At 42.2% G+C, this 22,240-nt stretch overlaps 1 protein-coding gene across 1 annotated transcript in view; it reads right to left on the minus strand.

Annotated features, from left to right (window-relative positions):
- TMC7 (transmembrane channel like 7) overlaps positions 1–22,240 on the minus strand; it is a 42,280-nt gene that overhangs the window by 13,299 nt on the left and 6,741 nt on the right. The window contains exons 2-7 of the mRNA XM_075830181.1: positions 15,336–15,573; positions 9,136–9,284; positions 5,850–6,011; positions 5,430–5,512; positions 3,319–3,464; positions 945–1,092 (exon numbers count right to left, since the gene is read on the minus strand). Of these exons, the coding sequence (XP_075686296.1) occupies positions 945–1,092; positions 3,319–3,464; positions 5,430–5,512; positions 5,850–6,011; positions 9,136–9,284; positions 15,336–15,573 (926 nt within the window). The remainder of the gene's footprint in view (positions 1–944; positions 1,093–3,318; positions 3,465–5,429; positions 5,513–5,849; positions 6,012–9,135; positions 9,285–15,335; positions 15,574–22,240) is intronic.

A 22,240-nucleotide genomic window follows, 5' to 3' on the forward strand; every position in this document is an offset into this window, starting at 1 on the left:
GCGCCAATCTATCATGTAGCACGTAGGTCGGCGCATTTAGCTCCATTTGCATTGAGGAATTATTGAACTGTACGGGGATGAACAAAATCGCACGTCCCTATACAGTTTGTATCATTGTCGGCAGCACCTCCCGTTTACACAAGATGTGCTGCCGACAATGATGATTTTTAGGACCGCATGAAAGCTGACTAGCTCAGTAGTGTCCAGTTATAATTTCAGCAGCACAGATTTGGTCTTTTCTGCAGATTGAGGACTAGCTCACCATTTCCTCAGACACTTCTTACAAGCATTACGGATTAGATGCTACAATTATGAGAAAAACATTGCTCAGCATTACACACAAACAGAATTTGCAACAATTGGAATTGCAGTTTTACAAACCATTCCGATTACTGCAGCTTTATTGCAACGTATAGCCTTTTAGTGGCCAGCAATCCGAAAGTGGAAAATCTCAGAACCCTGATCCAACGGAGGGCAAATTGACCCGTGTACGTCAAGCATTAAAGGTTAACTAAAAACTTTCAGAAAACTTCAATAGACAGTTTATGGCCGCTCGGCTTTCCGAGAAAAGCCATTCAGAAACCAAGCGGCTCAGCGCTCACCGAGCCCTTTTGCCGCTTCATTTTAGCGATCGGTGGGGTTATCGCTGCTCGGACCCCACCGGTCAAAACTGCCGACATGTCACTATGACATGTCAGAAGTTTTCTGAAAGTTTAGTTACCCTTTAAAAGCTAAATTCTTTATACCCACTACCTATAAAAAGGTTAGAAATGGATACAGCTTCCTTTTCATTAGTTGTTGCTCCTTGAAGGTCACGCAGGAGGCTTTTCTATGGTCGCTTAAGTAGTCATAAAAACAGGTTTGACTCATACCAGCCCTTGCATGACATAAAACACAAAAAAAATAAAAATCATTAAGAGACTCTATGGCTACAGGTAACTCACCTGCAACTCGTGCAGCAGACTGCTGTGCTTCAGACGAGCATAGTACTGGTCCTTAATGCAGAAATCCCAGCCAGCAAATATTTTATTGCAGAAGCTCTGAAATCTTTCTTCATCATGCACAAGGCTATGTTTAAAGCCTTCTACAGCCCTGGAAAAACGTGCAAAGACAAAAAAAAAAAGTCAAGAGCCAGATAGAGTAGTTATTATTTTCCTCTGTATACCAGAGGCCCAAGATGTTGCGCCATTGTTTATATACTGTAAGCTCCACACTCCAAGTCTCACAGTAAAACAGCAAGGGTCTCTACCGCCCAGATTTTCGTTAGGCCTTGTTCACACGGCGCTCAAAAAAACGGACGTGTAAATGTGTCAAATACTCTAGTGTTTTTGTAAAGCGCTTCTTAAACTACAGGCATTTGACACGTTTTGTGAGCACTTTCTCAATTGACTGAGAATTACTCGCGTATTAGGCGCCAAAGAATTTACCTGACTTTTTTTACGCAACGCGTGTTTTAAACATGTGGGCGTAAAAAGACGCATCGTATGCACGAATGTCGCGCTTTCTCATTGATGTCAATAGGAAGCTTAAACCATGCGTTTCTTACGTGTTTTTCGTCAAATACACGCTGTGTGAACAGGCCCTTCGATCAAATTATAACCGAGAAAGTGAATAGAAACAAACTTCACTGACCAGTGGAGGACCATGAATTATAGTCACCACACACTTCACGATAACATTACTAAAAAGCCAAAAACGGAGGTAAATGCTACCAAATGTGAACTATCACCAGATAACGGTTCTCCTTCACGGACACATCCTGTGTAGAGATGAGCGAACTTATGAAAGTTCGGTTCGGCTGGTTCGCCGAATGTCTTGAAAAAGTTCGATTCGGACCGAACTAGTTCGGACCGAACCTGTAATTCAAGAAAGCCCATAATAAATCATGTATGGAGCTCCCGTAATGACGGGTGGCTACGTGTGCACCCGGCATTACGGCAGCGTTGCTAGGCGACGTCCGTAAATAGTCACTGTCCAGGGTGCTTAAAGAGTTAACTGATCGGCAGTAACTCTTTCAGCACCCTGGACAGTGAATTCCGATCACAATATAGAGCAAACTGTAAAAAAAAAAAGAAGAAAAAGACATTCGTACTTACCGAGAACTTCCTGCTTCTTCCTCCCGGCCGTTGCCTTGGTGACGCGTCCCTCTCGACATCCGGCCCGACATCCCTGGATGACGCGGCAGTCCATGTGACCGCTGCAGCCTGGGATTCGCTGCAGTCTGTGATCGGCCTGTGATTGGCTGCAGCGGTCACTTGGACTGAATCATCATCCCGGGAGGTCGGACTGGAGGAAGAAGCACGGAGTTATGGTAAGTAGGAACTTCTATTTTTTTTTTTTACACAATGATGTATCTTGTGATCGGAAGTCACTGTCCAGGGTGATGAAACAGTTAATGCCGATCGCTTAACTCTTTCAGCACCCTGGACAGTGACTATCTCCTGATGTCGCGTACCGGAAAATCAGTGAATCATAAGCCGGGTTCGGTCAAAACGTGTTCGGCCGAACCCGGTGAAGTTCGGATTCACTGCGAACCGAACTTTTCACGATGTTCGGACCGAAACCGGGTTCGGTTGTCCCGGTTCGCTCATCTCTAATCCTGTGGATAGGGGATAAATGTGGATTATGGGAATAGCCTTTTAAAGAGGCTCTGTCACCAGATGATCAAATCCATATCTCCTACTGCATGTGATCGGCGCTGCAATGTAGATAACAGTAACGTTTTTTTTTTATTTTTTTAAAACGATCATTTTTGGCCAAGTTATGAACAATTTTATATTTATGCAAATGAGCCTTTCTAATTGACAACTGGGAGTGTTTTCTTTTATTTCCAACTGGGCGTGTATTGTGTGTATAACATCTGGGCGTGTTTACTTGTTTTACTAGCTGGGCGTTGTGAATAGAAGTGTTTGTCAGCATCATATGTCAGCATCACACACTTCTATTCACAACGCCCAGCTAGTAAAACAAGTAAACACGCCCAGATGTTACAAACACAATACACGCCCAGTTGGAAATAAGAGAAAACACGCCCAGTTGTCCATTAGAAAGGCTCATTTGCATAAATATTAAATAGCTCATAACTTGGCCAAAAATGATCGTTTTTCAAAAAAAAAAAAAAAAAGTTACTGTTATCTACATTGCAGCGCCGATCACATGCAATAGGAGATAGGGATTTGATCATCTGGTGACAGAGCCTCTTTAAGTAGCTCCAAAAGGCGGATTTTTTTATTTCGAATGTGACCCAGAATTTCTGAGGTGTGAATGAAGTGAATCTTTTATACAAACACAAACAAATGAAAAAAATAACAACTTTACCTTTTTACAATCCAGAAAATGCTCAACAACAGGTAGACAATCGTGACCAGTACATAGGCTAGTGGAATACTATAATTAAAATTGTAAACTGTGACAGAGTCGATGGTGTAAAATCCATAAAACAAGTAAGTAATTTCAAGGAAGCCCTGAAAGAAGAGAACAATGTTAGAATGACTTATACATAGAAATTATTATTAGAAACTCCATGTAAAATTCCCATCCACAAGGGGTAATTCAAACATTGCACTTATGTCGTTTAATTTGCAGATTATTTTTTTTGGGTACAAACGGCTGTTTTTGTAGGGAAAAAAAAAAAAAAGTGACAAAGCTGCGATGTGTGAATAAGTCCGCATTGTGTTAAGGCCCTTTTACACTGGCCGACAACCAGCGCCGATCAACGAGACATCGTTGATTGGCGCTCGTTTAATCCTGTCACACAGAGCTATGGATGGGGGGGGGGGACGAGCTGTCGTTACTCCGATCGCTCGTCCACATACATCATCATCACCACAGGGAGATGTACTGCCGAAAACGATAATATCTAACTTTTATTAAAACGATACAACCAGCAGATGAGCGAGCGTTTGTTCGTTCATCTGCTGATCGCTGCCTTTTTTTTTTTTTACACAGGGCAATTATCGGCAACGAGCGTTATATTAACGCTCTTCTGCCTGATAATCGCCCTGTGTAAAACCCCCTTTAGTCCGGATTGTCTTTCCGTACAAAAATGGCAGCTGTCAGGTAACACAACTGAGCTGTACTGAGGGTGTGAAGAGTTTATAAAGCAGGTGAAGAATTAAATAGCAGATGGAAATAAAATGAAGATTATAACAAAGAGGCATCTTTACATTGTAATATTTTTTCGAGCTCGATCTACAATTACCCGATAAATGGATCAATAAAAACGACTCCATTCTATTCCACTAAACAATCCCCTTACAAGAGAAGCACCTACAACATCAGACACGGTGCTAACCCATGGCCATATGTTACCATACCTTACTGATAGTGGAGTCCCGACATCTGGGTCCCCAACAATTCAAATGCTCTATACATTGATGGGCAAAAACTCCAAGTCATGTGTAACACCCGCACCTACCCAGTCACAGAGCGTTTACGGTATTTTTGTTTTAAGTTATGTTGTGTGGAACTGGCCCTACATGTAGATGCTGGCTCCTAACTTTTGGAGCCGATTCCTAGATCTGGTGTCGTAACTAGAGTCTCCAGATGGCGACAGTATCATTGGTGCACAGAGAGAATACATGCTGAACTAAAAAGGTACTTTGGCTACAGTGTGTCGATTTCTCATTCTCCGCAGCCCTGTAGGTTATCCTAAAAATACTACCAACCGATAAAGGGGAAGAATTTTGATAATGTCATATTAGGTATTTATAAGATTCACGCTTTACAGTGGATCCAAAAAGCAGCTGGACCTCCGAAAACACCCCTAAACTACAGCAGTCCGTAAATAGTTTAAAAGACGCCGATTCCGAAACAGTTATTTATTTATTTTTCCCTTTCTATTTACTTGCATTCCTCCACTGTAAGCTCGCTAACGTGCTGTGTGAGGACTCCTGAGCCCGGTGATATAATAAAGACGACTACTTCGACTCGTCATCAGCATTCAGCTCATGGTCTGTTTGTGGCCGTACAGTGGGGTAATGAAAGTAGAAAGATTTAAAAAAATTAAAAAAAAATGTACATATTCGGAATCAGCGCCATAAACGGATTATTGCAGATTAGGACGTTTTTAGAGGTGACTGAGTCCCTTTAAGAAGCGGCTTACCCTTGAAGACATGCCAGAACTCCCTTTTTGTGAAGGAAAGAGTTTGTTTCCCCTTTGTGCTACAGGAAGACCTGATGTAACATGGAACAAGATGGAAAGCAATGACTCAAGGAGGCAGACGCATATCTAACTAGAACGTGCCTCTCATACTTATAGCTGTATAAGGTTTTCCAAGTTAGAACGTCCCGATTAGCCGGTACTAGAGGCAGCAACCCCTCAGAATAGCAGTTACTCGGGAGACTTCTCCTCCTCTCATTGAATCATAATGGAAAAAAAAAACACACGGAAAATGAAGATCTTCTTATACCCAAGACATGACACATACCGTTCCAGACAGCAGATCTACGATGTTGGTGTAGAAATATTTTAGTACTTGGCCGGGCGGTGAGTATTTTAAACATTCAGTCTCTAAATGGGAAAAGGAAATCTATATAAATGTATTGCTAAACAACAAATGGTTCTCTGGAACTACAGTAAGTCAATGCAGTCCACACAGCGGAGCAAACGACGGGGTCAAACGTTGTAATAGCGAGTCGGTCTTTCCTGATCACATCTATAAGGGATGCAGCGTATTCATGGATGAGGAGCATGTACATAGGGATCTGCAGCCTCGGTCCCAGATATTATACCACTTGCTATACGACAACGTTTGACGACATTGTAAATAAGTCGTATTATCCTAGTCCCGGAGAGCTCCTTTAGTTAATATACAGCGTATGTATTGAATAGAAAATGTGCTTCTTACCAATACTGGATGCAACAATTTGGGTGCTGTTGAAAAGTTCCAGTTTAGAAATGACAAGTGGCAGGGTTGTAAAACAAAACATTAAAAGGAAAATGACAATATTCAGTAGCACCACGAATCTAAGAAATGAGAAGTAAGACCCAATACCGGTACCAAATTTACCTGAAAATAAAGGAAGGATAAAATAATTGTTAGAGAAAAAAAAAAAAAGGCAAACAAACACATCTTTACATATTTTATCAAGCAAGATTAGCATGTATGAGCACGGTAAAAATACATTACCGCTTAATGAGAACATTTAAATTACAACTTTATACAAAAGTGAAAATTACAGATTTAACCTCAAACCCACACCCCTGCCTAAAGAGGCTCTGTCACCACATTATAAGTGCCCTGTCTCCTACATAAGGAGATCAGCGCTATAATGTAGGTGACAGTAATGCTTTTTATTTAAAAAAAAGGATCTATTTTTACCCCTTTATTAGCGATTTTAGATTTATGCTAATGAGTTGCTTAATGCCCAACTGTGCGTATTTTTACTTTAGACCAAGTGGGCGTTGTACAGGGGAGTGTATGACGCTGACCAATCAGCATCATGCACTCCTCTCCATTCATTTACTCAGCGCATAGGGATCCTGCTAGATCCTTATGTGCTGTCTTATACTAACACATTAACAATACTGAAGTGTTTAGACAGTGAATAGACATTCCACGGGATGTCTATTCACAATCTCTGCACTTCGTTACGGTTTCTATGGTAGTTACAGCAGAGGAAGCGTGATCTCGTTGTAACCGGTCATCTACCGCGTAATCTCGCGAGACTACGCGTCCTCTGCTGTAACTACCACAGACACAGTAACGAAGTGCAGGGATTGTGAATAGACATCCCGTGGAATGTCTATTCACTGTCTAAACACTTTATTGTTAATGTGTTAGTATAAGACAGCACATAAGGATCTAACAGGATCCCTATGCGCTGAGTAAATGAATGGAGAGGATTGCATGAGGCTGATTGGTCAGTGTCATACACTCCTCTGTACAACGCCCACTTGGTCTAAAGTAAAAATACGCCCACTAGGGCATTAAGCAACTCATTACCATAAATCTAAAATCGCTAATAAAGTGGTAAAACTAGATCGCTTTTTAAATAAAAAGCATTACTGTCACCTACATTATAGCGCTGATCTCCTTATGTAGGAGACAGGGCACTTATAATGTGGTGACAGAGCCTTCTTAAGGCATCACAGGGGTCTAACGAGCTGTAATCTGGGCAGCAGTGCTGTGCATAGGAGGGGGGGGGGGGGGTTGGCTATCATTGTGCCAACAATTTATCTCCCGAACTAACAGTCGTTGTCTGCAGAGGCACTAAAAGGTTTGTCAGGGTAATACATTCACTGGTGGCAACCTTGTGACCCATTGGTTTAATGGCCATCTTTAACATATGGGTATTTTAAGAATAGTTCCCATGTCAACAAATAAAACTACAACCAGGCGGAACCGAAAATCCACATTGTAAATAAAAAAAGGTCTTCTCAGTATCTATCCATATTCATTTAAAATGTAGATTGCTTTACAGCAGCTATAAAGGGTTAAGAGGGACTATAAGGCCTAGTTCACAAAGTTTTTTTGGCACGGTTTTTGACACGGAAACCGCGACAGAAAACGTCCGAAATCTCCTCCCATTGATTTCAAGCGAGCAAAAAAAACGCTCGTGGGAAAAAGCAGCGTCGCGCCATTTCTTCAGGCATTTCCGCCTCGGACCTCCAGGTTGACATCAACGGAAAGCAGAGAAAGTGGGTTTTCTCTGATTTATTGCCCGCAGCACACAATGGCCGCGTATGAAAAATGCGGCAAAGAGTGCAGGCAGGACAAAATCTGCCTCACAATTAAACTGTGTGAACAGGGCCTAAATATTCCAACATAATACAGATCGCATCAAAGAGGAGGAGGCAACCGGGATACCACATCTAGACCCTAAAGATCTGTTCTTATTATTGAAAAAGCAGCGCACTATATTCTAGACTTCGACCCCATGCACACAAACTTATTTTTGCGGCCGCAATTTACCCGCAAATCTGCAGGTGAATTGCAGCCCCATTCATTTCAATGGGCCCATGCACACGACCGTGGTTTTGCACGGGAGCCTGGACCTCAAAAAGATAGGACATGTCTTATCACGGTCTCATTTTGCGGTCTACGCTAATAGAAATAAATGCACACGGCCTACAATTTGCGGGCGGCCCACGGGTGACACTCCGTGGCCGCCCGAACCGCAAATCACGGCCGTGCACACCACTACGGTGGTGTGCATGAGGCCTTAGACCTAAAGTTCGACAGAATATAATGTTCTGCATATCGAATGCCACATGCTATGGGGGAGATAAGTGGGTGCCAAACACTTTTGGTGTTGCTTATTTTCAACATTCACATGTAGGCAGATTCCATCGAAGTAAAAAAAAAAAAAAAAAATCGAATATCTTTGACCAGCTGTAGATTATCCTAAGGGCTCAGCTACGTAGGTCTCCAAGGATTCCTGCCGGAGAGTGTTGTGACAGAACGCAACGTCCCTGCGGTCCTTTCAGTTCATTAGACAGAAGTCCTACGTGTGGTATAAGTGGTCTGTGTACCTTGTCCATATTATGAAGAATGTACGGCTCAAATCGACAGACAACTATTACATAGGAGCCGGAGCCTTTAGACTGCTCCAAGTCTAGAAGCACAAATTCTCTGTATCTTGGCCACAACTGGACCAGGGTGATTTCTGCAGACGTTACACAGGAATAACGAGTGACATATATAAGCCGTTCCTATATCAGAGACAAACCTGCACAAATGTGACTTTTTGTAAACACTTTCATGTAAAATACTTGTCCCCTCTTCTAAGGACATCTATGGAAATCAATGTGCACCCAATATTACCGCAGCCAAATTCACTTGAATGTAGAGGAGTTCCTATACCAGACGCAACCCATGGGCAATCATGGTACCGTTTCAGGAAAAATTGTACTCTAACCCTGGACAGCCCCTTTAAGAGCCATAAGGTGGACGATGCGGTCAATGATGAAATTCAAAACAAACTATAATTATTATTTTACACACTGACCGGCTCCCCCAATCCCGATTATGTCTATATGAGCACTTATACCAGCATAGCCGCCATTGAGTGAGGGCTGGGAATCTCACCTTGTAGAAAACAACCGGTGTCTTGTTATCAGAGGCAAAAATCGAGAGGCAACAGTCCAAGGTATACGGATGTCTGATCAAGACCGCTCTGATAAATACGTACCCTCAATATCATGAATATTGGACCGCCAGAGCCACAGGTGTTTCAGGAAAGCAAAAGTATCATGTTTAAATTTTCTGCTAAAATTTCTAGTGTTGTCTTTCCAATGATTCCAGCCTTTGGTGTGCTGGGAAAGCATTGCCTGTTCATCCCTAAAAGGAAAAAAAAAAAAAATAAATACAAAAAGATATTTTTTTTCAATACAATAAAACATTTTATTATTTTAATATATTAACATCTGGAAAATTCTATCCAGTCTCATTATTAAAGGGCATTACCATCTTGCCAGGATAAGCCATAACAATATGATCATGGAGGTCCGACCTCTGGGAAAGGATTGAGGCCCTCTCGGCTATGCCCCTGCACAGCGGAACTCCCATCCACCCGCTGTGCAAGGAACTTCAACACAGCTCTGTTTACATGTAGGGGCGGTGTTGTGGGGAGGACGGGAGCGCCGCTGTGCGGAGAAAAACCTGTGAAGGAGCAGCAGCACTTAACATGTGCTGCGGCTCCTGGCAGTAATACACCCACCAATCGGAAAGTGATGGCACATCCTAGCGATACGCAGTTTTATTCGTTGGTTTCCAAAGAGACAACCTCTAATATCTGTCACTTCGGCTCCATGAAATATAACTCAGACACATCTGCTGTATGAAAAGCCGACGTGTGGATGATTGAATTTAAAAGGATTGTTTGGAATGGACACATCTAATTTCATGATTATAGTTCCTAGGGGGCGATATAAAAGAGTGGATAATACAGCAATAGATTTAGTAGGAATATTTCTTTGACGTAATAGAAGCCAATGTAATAATGATGATTGCAAAAGCAGAAATAGGGAAAAAAAAAAAGCACAAAGACTTGCCAACTTTGTCGCAGACATGACTCCACTGTATTCATCTACTTCACAAAGAAACACGGTCACAGACAACGCCTGAATTTATGGTAAACCAGAAAAGAATTGTAACCAAAGGCGCTCGGGAATAATAGACTGTCTGTTCTAATGAGAATATCCATTAACATATCAGCCCTAGTAGGGTCTAGTCACATTAGGAGTCTGACTAGTAAGGCCGAATTCAGACGACCAAGTGTAAACTCTGACGTGAAAAACTAGGTCCACAATTCACAGGCTTTATCTACCCAGGGTATTATGGCTCAGTGTGAATGCCGTGTATTTAGCGCCAAAAACAGGACCAGTTACCGTCACTTTCTTTATTTTGGAAAAGGTTTCCGGCCTTCTGATGGTAACCAATCACGTTTGGAGCCTAACAGCATTCCGATAATACACTGGTGTGAATAAAGGCCAACAAACGCACATTGCATGAAGATGTTTACCGCCAGCTCCTCTGACCACACAGAAGAAAGTATTTGAAGAGAACTTAACCCCTGAAAGTGCAGATCATGTCAGTGGAATGAGCAACATCTCAGGAACTAATTCTATCTGGGGGAGACCAAATTGGACAGGCAAAAAAATCAAATCTAGTCCGATTCTGGTTATTACACCCCATGCCACCTATGAGCTGAGCGGTCTAACTGGCAGGACTGCCGACAACAGTCACTTTTTTTTTGTTTCTTTATGTATATAAATGTGTCATAGCTTAAAATGATCCAGTACAGAGCGGAAAAAAAATATGAAAATCCTATATATATATAACACTAATACATATGAAGATTATCCCCCAGACATCCCTTTTGAGCAATGTAAGATCATCATCATGTGTTACATGATTCCTAAGGGTATATAACCAAAAACCTTCATTATGCTTTAGCGATCAGATTCTAAAATTACTTATAGGAACTTCCTTCATCTGTTACAGAACGGCTCATGTCAAGAACAATCTAGGGCCCTTTTCTCAATTTTAACCAAGGTTTTTTCAATTACTTCCACTAAAAGTCGATATTCTTCTTTGCTACTAGCGATTTCGGGGACCCTTCCTTGTCTCCCATTACCCTCAAGACTTTAATTGTAGTGAAACTACCCACGGCAGGGCTTCATAGAAGACTGTCAGAATCACGTAAGACTGCAATACATTAGTATTGCAGTATATCGTGCAAACGTTCAAGTCCCCTAGGTTGACAAGTAAAAAAAAAAAAGTAATAAAAAAAACAAAAAAAAAAAATATCAAAAAACAGTAAAATAAAGTTTTTTTTCATATTTAAAAAAATTTCAATTAAAAAAGTAAAAAAACAAAAAAAAAAAAAAAACAACAATTTTCCCTCGAGTGCAATGTAAAAAATAAATAAAAATGAACATATCTGGTATCGAAACATCCGTAAATATCTGTACGATTACAATATATCATTATTTAGTCCGCACGGTGAACGCCGTAAAAAATCAAAACCAGCAAAATCACCGTTTTGTGGTCTTCACCTACCACAAAAAATTAAAGTGATCAAAAAGTCTCATGTACCCCAAAATGGTACCAATATATACTACAGCTCGTCCCACAAAAAAATAAGCCCTCATACCGCTAAAACGGAAAAATAAAAAAAAGTTATGGCACTCAGAATATGGCGACAAAACTCAAATAAAATTTTTAACAATCAGTTTTTTCCTTGTAAAAGTCGTAATTATATTGACCCGCACGGTAAATGGCGTAAAAACAAAAGCACCCAAAAGATTGGTGGAATTACAGGTTTTTTTCCTATTCCACACCAAATATTTTTTCCCCAGTTTCCCACTATTATATGGTACAATAAATGGTGCTGTGAAAATCTACAACTCGTCCCGCAAAAAAACAAAGCCACAATACGCCAATATTGATGGAAAAATAAAAAAAAGTTATGGCTTTTGGAAGGTGGGGAGGAAAAGAATGAAAGTGAAAATCTGAAAAATGGCTGTGGCGCAAAGGGGTTTAACCCCTTAATGACCGCCGATAAGCCTTTTCACGGCGGTCATTAGTGGGCTTTATTCTGATGCAATAGCCTTTTTACGGCGCTGCATCAGAATACAGTAAACAGAGCAGGGAGCCGATAAATGTCCCTGCTCTCAGCTGCCAGACGTAGCTGAGGGCTGGGGGCGTCCCTGCTCGAACGTGTGAGATCAATATTAGTATCGATCTCACCTTTTAAACCCTTCAGATGCGGCGCTCATTAGCGAGCACCGCATCTGAGTGGTTTTGGAGAGAGGGAGGGAGCTCCCTCTCATCCCACAGACACCCGGCGATGAGATCGCCAAGTGTCTGTGTCTCCGATGGCAGCCGGGGACCTAATAAAGGCCCCCAGGTCTGCCTGTAGTGAATGCCTGCTAGATCATGCCGGAGGCATGTCCTAGCAGATGCCTGTCCGTTTTAAATGGACAGGCAGTAATACACTGCAATACAAAAGTATCGCAGTGTATTATAATAGCGATCGGAGGATCGCATAGTGAAGTCCCCTAGTGGGACTGGTAAAAAAAGTGAAAAAAAGTTCAATAAAAGTAAAATAAAAAAAATGTGGAAAAAAAACAAAACAAAAAAACACTTTTTCCCCCATGACAAAATGCTTTACTATTAAAAAAAACACAATAAAGCAAAAAAGTTACACATATTTGGTATCGCCACGACCGTAACGACCCTGACTATAAAGCTGTTACATTATTTAACCCGCACAGTGAACGCCGTAAAAAATGAAATAAAAAACAATGGAAAAATTGCTGTGTTCTGTTAATCCTGACTTTTGATAAAAAGTGATCAAAAAGTCGCCTCTACTCCAAAATGGTACCAAAAAAAAAAAAAAACGATAAGTCTTCCCGCAAAAAAAAAGCCCTCATACAACTGCATCGGCGGAACAATGAAAAAGTTATGGCTCTTCAAATATGGAGACACAAAAACAAAATAACTTTGAAAAAAGTGTTTTTACTGTGCAAGTAGTAAAACATACAAAAACTATACAAATTTGGTATCTTTGCAATCATAACAACCTGCTGAATAAAGTTATTGTGTTATTTATACCACACGGTAAACTACGTAGATTTAGGACGCAAAAAAAGAGTGGTGAAATTTCAGGTTTTCCTCTATCCCCCCCCCCCAAAAAAAGTTAATGAATAAATTATATGTACCCCAAAATGGTGCTATTAAAAAAGTACAACTTGACCTTATACAGCTATGTCGACGCAAAAATAAAAAAAGTTATAGCTCTTCGAATGTGACGATGGAAAAACGTAAAAAATGGCTTGACATTAGGGCCCAGAATACAAGCAGGGGGAAGGGGTTAAAGAGGTTGTCTGATGAATATATAAAAAAGAAAAAAAAACCTGAAATCATTATCCAATGTTCTATAAGTTCTTATAACTGATTTAAACATCAGGGGTCTGGCTTTCAAAGATAACTCGAAAGAAGCCAAGTCCCCCGATACCACATCAGCGATTAGGCTAGTCTCCAAAGGGACCGGCTCTCAGAGAAAGCAGGAAAGAAGCCAAGACCCAGATAGTAGATCACAGATGTCACTCGTCTCCAAAGGGAGGGGGAGGAATGAGAGGCATAACAGTACGTGAGGCGACACGCTGAGATGATGATGAAGACTGTACAACTTGTAAGTGGCAGGCTAACTCTGGAACGTGCTGGGTAAAAAAAAAAAAAAAAATTTTAAAAAAAGATTGTCCAATGGATACAAAAAAATGGTTACTTTAGATTTTTGTATTAGTTTCCATTGAATAGATTATGGTGTCCCTTGAATTAAAATTCTTCATCCACCTTTCTCTGTTAAATCCTATGACTTCCCTATGCACGTTTTCATCTAGGCTCCTATATTGCCTTGATCGATGATCTCAGTCTGGAATTCCCAAGGACATTGCCCAGTCGGTAGTGATGAAGGAATAGAAAGACATAACTTGTAAATGGCCATAGATATGTGTGTGTCAGGCAGCTGGAACTGCTCCTGGGGTATTCTGTAGCTTAGGGGAGAACTATCGCCTCCTATGTAATTGTGTTATATTTCTACAATAATCCCATCGCTGGGCCCCATCCAACCCTCTTAACTCTGGATGTTCTCCAATTGTAATAGATCTAGACAGATCTAGACAGCAATGGTTACAAACCAAATTGTCCATTTATAATAGACCAGGTTTTCCTAGTGTCCCCAATCTGAGAATTTCTCCGCTGGTTCTCTCTTTAGCATGTAATAACCCCATTATTTTTCTGGTAATTTAAATTGCATCAAAAAACGCCAGCGTTTTTAAATGTAACATTTTTTTAAAGGAGTTTTTAATACTTTTCTTTTTTCTGGCGTTTTTGAAGTTCTATAGAGAAGCCTATGGGTAAAACGCCATACTCAGAGCATGCTGCATTTGGAAAAAAAAACGCCATTGACCACAAAATAGCCTCAAAAACGCCACAAACCAAAACCCAGTTGTGTGTAGTGCATTTAATATTTGACTGTAGACTTTGATGTAACATTTGGTCACACTAAAAAAAAAAAAAAGCCACAAAAAGCAGTGCGACTCCAGCCTTAAAGGGGTTTTCCACCTTCTGACCACTGATGACCTGTCCAATGCATAGGTCATCAATCAGTACATGATCTGTGGGGGTCCGACACCTGAACCCTGCACAGATCAGCTGGCCCGGTGCCTCCGTGCAGTGGACGTAGATGCCGGAAGCAGTTGGCTCTGGCCACGGAATAGCGGCCGAGCTGCAGTACTGTTCAAGTGAAGCGGAGCAGACCTGCAGCACGGCCGCTATGCTATGTACGGAGACATCTGCCTCCGGGCTCCGGACATAGCCTTATGTGCCATAACATCCGGTGCCCGCAGGCCACCGGAGAAGCTTATCGGTGCAGGGTGTCGGACCAGCACCGAAGATATACTGACTACCTATCCGGTGGATAGGTCATTAGTTGTCATAAGGTGGACAACCCCTATAATGAAAAGGGATAGGCTAGTTCTCTCTCAACTGATCAGCTAATAGTGTTCTCCTTTCCAGTCTTTAATAGAACGTGTCAAAAATGCCAAGTTCTACCAATCTCAAGTTGATGACCAGTGCTTTTTGTGGGTTATCTGAACCTAGATACCAACCAGTGGGTACCTACCTATGGAATGGCTACACTCCCCTGTGTACCTAAACAGGTGTATATATAAGGACTTTTCCTTCAGCCATGCGAGTGGCCAAAGGTGAACAACCTCCTATAAAGTGTATTTGTAAGCTACATAGTCTAAATAACGTAAATGCAGAATTGCGCCAGTTCTTGCCCACAGTAGGCACGCGCCCAAAAGCATCAGCTGTAAAAACCTTAATTCTCTTTTTTCCTGCATACTGAGAGCAAACTCTCGCGGAGGAGTACTGCAATCGGTTTCCACAGTCTCCACATGACTAAGTCCCCGGGACAGTGATTGTTTCTGCCGAGTGCTCCTCCTTGATTCCATGGTTCCATAATTTGATGGTCTCCTTCGCACCAGGGACTGGTAACTGGGTAACTCATGTAAAAACAAATTAGGGGTGACCAAACTTCCTTCCGGTAGAAAAACATCTGAAATATAAAAAGATTTACTTTATAGCTGAAATCCTACAGGTCATTCGCTTCTTTTGTAACAAGTAAATCTCAGTGAGACACATTCTAAGTTGAATTTTCTTTCAACATCTGAAAGCAATAACGTGAACGGAAACCTGTACCAACTTGACAGAATCGCCTCGAGACAGTAAACGTTTCAGTCAGTGGCGAGGTCTTAACTAGGTTTCAAAATTTTTACACAGATGCAGATCCAGTTTCATATCCAGAAGACCTATTTATACAGATGTAGCAGAGCTGACAAATGAAAGATTTCATTTGCTAAACTGTGATAGTAACTGTAAAGACCCACAGGCGTTAAGGGCCCATTCACATCAGCGTAGTCTTTCAGTTCAACCTTTCCGTTAGAGGAACAGATGAACAGAAGCAAAACGGAAATCATCGTTTCAGTTAGCATTACCATTGATTTTTCACGGAAATAGAATAGTAGACAACGCTATAGTTTCCGTGAAAAAACGGACACCTAGCGGAACGAAGGCAAACTGAAACCAAAAAAAATGCGCAAACGGAAGCGATAAGTTTCCATTTGGCATTCTCTTCATCTGCTCCTCTAAATGAAAGGTTGGACAGAACAGATGAACGGAAAGACCACGGTGATGTGAATGGGCCCTAAGAGTTACTTTCCATGAGGCCAATATAATACAAAGTAAATACAAATATTTTTCATACAATCACATTTTGCACCCCCACCCAGTCCCTTGCTTAGTCCCCTAGTACACTTTACATGAATGCAGCAGTCAGTTGCCTGTCATCACTATGGACTAATTGTCACTGGAGCGGGCAATGAAATGCCATCAAGCCAAGAAGAAAACAAGTGCTGGCATGGGTTGGTATTGAGTTAGGCTTTATACGCACGGTTTGCAGTTAAGTCAGAGGTATATGTAGGGAAATACAACGTATACCACTGAAAAAAGAATCCGAAATATGCCTCTGTATTCTTTGTTAAAAAAATATAAAAAAATACTGTACACAGTTAAAGAGGATCAGTCACCAGTTTATTAATTCCCTATCTCCTACAGTGTATTTTTTTTTTTTTAAAACGTTGATTTGCAAAGTAATCAGCATTTTTCTAAATATGCTAATTTAGCTATACTTGCCAAATGGGAGGTTACTCTCTCTTTTCACTCTGAGGGTGTAATGTTTTCTGTATGACGATGTCCAATCAGCATACAGCTTCTCCCCCTTACCTGCCCAGCAACACAGCCATCATATAGTATACAGCTTCCATTCCCGACTGTTTTCAACTGGTGATATCTCCGGTTGTTTCACAGCCAGAACGGCGAGCCTGGTGTCATATGAAAGATTAGAATCTCCTCTTTCATAAGACATCAGAACATTTTGAGACAATTTTCACTAGCATCATCAGTGTGACAGCGCCTATTAGATTAGCTAGGAGGTTGGTCATTACTAACAGATCCCCTTTAACTACCACATTCAATAGTTTATAAAAAAAAATAGGTATGCTAACGCAGAATGGCCAAGGTATACCAGAAGGATACTTTTTTGGAATATGTCGTGTTCCTTTCCTAGTGCGTATGCCGAACATACACTGCAAACACAGTGCGAATAGATCCCTAAATATAACAATATGAAGTAAACTTCTATGCTCTTTCTAGTAGCAGTCCACAGTCTAGCGTAACCTCTGCCGCCGCCGGTCAGTCCACAGTCTAGCGTAACCTCTGCCGCCGCCGGTCAGTCCACAGTCTAGCGTAACCTCTGCCGCCGCCGGTCAGTCCACAGTCTAGCGTAACCTCTGCCGCCGCCGGTCAGTACGCAGTCTAGCGTAACCTCGGCCACCGCCGGTCAGTACGCAGTCTAGCGTAACCTCGGCCACCGCCGGTCAGTCCACAGTCTAGCGTAACCTCTGCCGCCGCCGGTCAGTCCACAGTCTAGCGTAACCTCTGCCGCCGCCGGTCAGTCCACAGTCTAGCGTAACCTCTGCCGCCGCCGGTCAGTCCACAGTCTAGCGTAACCTCGGCCACCACCGGTCAGTCCGCAGTCTAGCGTAACCTCGGCCGCCGCCGGTCAGTCCACAGTCTAGCGTAACCTTTTTTTCTTTTGCGTAAAAATATTACATTTTTAATTTGGCAACCATTGGCCCTAAAGGCAAGCATTTTGTTTTGGCCCAGAGCCCTGCAACGGGCTTACCTGTTCATGTAAGGGCCGGAGATTGTAGACACTCAGCAATCACATTCGGCATTGTTCAGCAGTATATGAGAGGTCATATGTGAAGCCAATCGGCTGTTCACACAGTGGAATCTGCTACAATATACAGCATCCCAAAGCTGGGGGTTCGCACTATGCGCTTTTATTGTGCTTTTTTACATTCATTTTTATGTTTTAGTTGTTAAACTCAATGGAAATTCTTCAACCCAAAAAAAACAAAAAACATGTTAAAACTGCAACAAAAACCCACAGCACGGACCCAGCCTCAGAGCAGCCCTCACATTGGGCAGAATAAATTCACCATACAAAGAAGTATACGGGCACGGCTGCAGAGGTATAAACAGTTAGGCCCCATGCATACGTCTGTAGTTTTTATCCGCAATAACAGATCGGTAATTGCAGATACGATACTGACACATTAATTTCTATCGGCCATGGACACCTTCCCGTGCGTCTCCGGGCCTGTAGAAATGAGCCACAAAAAATAGGACATGTCCTATTTTACGCATTTACAGACCGTGCTCCTATACTTATTACTGTGAGAACGGTGCGCAAATGCGGGATGACACTCCGCGGCCAATCCGTGCATGGACGTGTGCATGGGGCCTTAAAAAGCGTTTTTTTGATGATAGTTCAAGCTTACCATATTACTCTATGTATTCACCCAATAAAACTGCTCATTACCACATATCCCAGTGGCACGTCAGGATAAATGCGCGCTCCCGTTGTAGTCTTAGGGTATGTTCACACGCAGTAGCAAAATACGTCTGAAATTACGGAGCTGTTTTCGCCTGAAAACAGCTCCTGATTTTCAGAAGTTTTTGTAAAAACTCGCGTTTCTCGCGGCGTATTTTACGGACGTTTTTCAATGGAGTCAATGGAAAACGGCTCCAAAAACGTCCCAAGAAGTGACATGCAATTCTTTGATGCGGGCGTCTTTTTACGCGCCGTCTTGTGACAGCGTAAAATTACACCTCGTGGGAACAGAACATCGTAAAACCCATTGAAAGCAATGGGCAGATGTTTGTAGGCGTAATGGAGCCGTTTTTTCAGCCGAAATTCGAGGCGTAAAACACCCGAATTACGTCTGAAAACAGTGCGTGTGAACATACCCATAGACTTGTCTATGCAGCACGTGGGCATGAGTAAGAAGGGAGCCAGTAAGTCTGATCCAGATAATGGCTCCAATCCTTCCTGAAAATTCAAAGTAATGAAATCTCTAGTACTATGTAGCTTTCAGCTTCCCAAATGGGGTCAGATATGTAAATGGATATCTTGCAAATAATGGAAACCCTTTAGTCAATTATCAAATTAATAATTTAATCCCATGCTTTATATTTACACATCTTGCGGGACAGAGTATCAGTGCTTAGTATCAAACAAACTGAGCAAACGGACCCCTACTAGGCCTTATTCACACAGTGCTGTTTTAGAACGTGCTTTCTTTAAACCGTGACAGGATCTTGTGACTGTATACACTAATGAGAATAATAAGTCTTTCCATTATACTCTCTATTTAAAGAGGACGTGTCACTAGGTGATATAAGTTGAAGTGGTTTACTGACCTGAATAGCGCCGTCTGCCTGATTCCAGTGCCGATTTTTTTTTTTCCACATGTTGGCTCCCTTATGCCAATTTTCTGTAGTTAGCCAAGAGGGTGGATCTAGCTGCACTGCCTCTGAAGCTGACCAATCAGTGCATGTCAGCTTGAGGGTAGTTCACGCCCTGTTGGCTAACTATAGCAAAATAGCATATAGGGAGCCAACACAAAAGTGGGACATCTCTCTGGAATGGGCGGGTCCAGGAAAAAAAGAAAACAGGACTACACTATTTAGTTCAAAAGTAGTAATAGATAAAAAAACAAAAAAAAAAACTATACATTTGTTATCGCCGTAATCGCACAGCCCATAGAATAAAAACATTTTACGCTGCTCGGTAAACGGCGTAAATTTAAACCACTCCTTGAATGCGACGACGAAAAAACAAGAAATTGCTTGGTCATTAAGGCCCAGAATGCATGCAGGTGGAAAACCAATCAAACTGGCGGAAAACAAATGCAAGTGTGAACTATGTACAACAATGATGTGAAATACAAAACTAGGTTTGAACTAGAAAACATAGAATGCCATCGCTCCAGTTACAGCTGGAACCGTAAAGTGATACAATGTGAAAAATAGGACTTTGTGCTGGCCATTGTTAGTCTGCCGGCTTGACACAGAACATGACCTTGGTATTAAACCTTATCCCATTGTTTGTGTGATATAATAATAATGTGTCTTCAGTTACAAAACAATTGTATTTGACAAGGATTCAAAAGAAAAACGTGTAATATGCTACATCAATAACCCCTCAAGTAGAGAGGGTGCAAGAGTATACAGGTGGGAATTGATAAAACTAGTTTGTTGCGAAAATTATTGCAGCATTTTGCTTTTTTCCGGGATCCCCGACACTTTTCAAACAAGTGGCTGGAGCCTAGTGAAAAGGGTGGAGTCACCAGCAACCTGACACTTAGGCTGGATTCACACGAGCGTGGCGTTTTTGCGGACGCAAAAACCACTTGACAGCTCCGTGTGTCATCCGTGTATGATGCGCGGCTGCGTGATTTTCGCGCAGCCGCCATCATAGAGATGAGGCTAGTCGACGTCAGTCACTGTCCAGGGTGCTGAAAGAGTTAACTGATCGGCCGTTGCCTTGGTAACGCGCCTCTCTTGACATCTGGCCCCACCTCCCTGGATGATGCGGCAGTCCATGTGACCGCTGCAGCCTGTGCTTGAGCTGTGATTGGCTGGAGCTGTCACTTGGACTGAATTGTTATCCCGGGAGGTCAGACTGGAGGAAGAAGCCGGGAGTTCTCGGTAAGTCAGAACTTCTTTTTTTTTTACAGGTTCATGTATATTGTGATCGGAATTCACTGTCCTGGGTGCTGAAACAGTTTAACTCTTTCAGCACCCTGGACAGGGACTATCTCCTGACGTCGCATACCCAAATTTTTTTTGCCGGGTTCGGTCAAAACGACTTCGGCCGAACCCGGTGAAGTTCGGTTGTCCGGGCTCGCTCATCTCAAAGACACTCCGTTTGGATGTTTGTAAACAGAAAAGCACGTGGTGCTTTTCGGTTTACATTCATCCTTTTGACAGCCCTTGCGTGAATCACGCAGTTCGCACGGAAGTGCTTCCGTGCGGCATGCGTGGTTTTCACGCACCCATTGACTTCAATGGGTGCGTGATGCGCGAAAAACGCCGAAAGAACGGACATGTCGTGACTTTTTTTCAGCGGACTCACGCTGAGGAAAAATCACGGACATGTCAGCACGGCCCCATAGACAAATATAGGTCCGTGCAACGCGCGTGCAAATCACGCGCGTTGCACGGACGTTTTTCCCGTTCGTCTGAATAAAGCCTTACTATAATTTACTCAATGAATTAGACTAATTTTACTTAAAGAAGCTCTGTCACCACATTATAAGTGCCCTATCTTGTACATGATGTGATCGGCGCTGTAATGTAGAGAACCGCAGTGTTTTTTATTTAGAAAAACGATCATTTTTGAAGGAGTTATGAGCAATTTTAGCTTTATGCTAACGAGTTTCTTAATGGACAACTGGGCGTGTTTTACTTTTTGGCCAAGTGGGCGTTGTGGAGAGAAGTGTATGATGCTGACCAATCAGTGTCATACACTTCTCCCCATTCATTTACACTGCAGATAGCGATATAGCTATATCACTATGTGCAGCCACATAAACACACTAACGTTACTGCAGTGTCCTGACAATGAATATACATTACCTCCAGCCGGGATGTGATGTGTATTCAGAATCCTCATCACTTCTGTAGCGTCTGTGTGAGACAGCACAGCACAGCACAGCGAGATCTTGCTGTAAATGACAGCTTACAGCGTAATCTCGCGAGACTACACCTGCTGTGCTGTAACACACAGAAAAGTGGTGAGGATTCTGAATACACATCCCGTCCTGGCTGGAGGTAATGTATATTCACTGTCAGGACACTGCTGTAACGTTATAGTGTGTTTATGTGGCTGCACATAGCAATATAGCTATATCGCTATCTGCAGTGTAAATGAATGGGGAGAAGTGTATGACGCTGATTGGTCAACGTCATACACTCCTCTGTACAACACCCACTTGGTCATATAGTAAAACACACCCAGACGTCCATTGAGAAAGTCATTACCATAAAGCTAAAATAGGTCATAAAACCGTCAAAAATTATCGTTTTAAGGCTGGGTTCACACGACCTATTTTCAGACGTAAACGAGGCGTATTATGCCTCGTTTTACGTCTGAAAATAGGGCTACAATACGTCGGCAAACATCTACCCATTCATTTGAATGGGTTTGCCGACGTATTGTGCAGACGACCTGTAATTTACACGTCGTTGTTTGACGGCTGTCAAACGACGACGCGTAAATGGACTGCCGTCAAACGACGACGCGTAAATGGACT

This window comes from Rhinoderma darwinii, chromosome 6 (assembly GCF_050947455.1).
Source record: "Rhinoderma darwinii isolate aRhiDar2 chromosome 6, aRhiDar2.hap1, whole genome shotgun sequence".
NCBI classification, from domain to species: domain Eukaryota; kingdom Metazoa; phylum Chordata; class Amphibia; order Anura; family Rhinodermatidae; genus Rhinoderma; species Rhinoderma darwinii.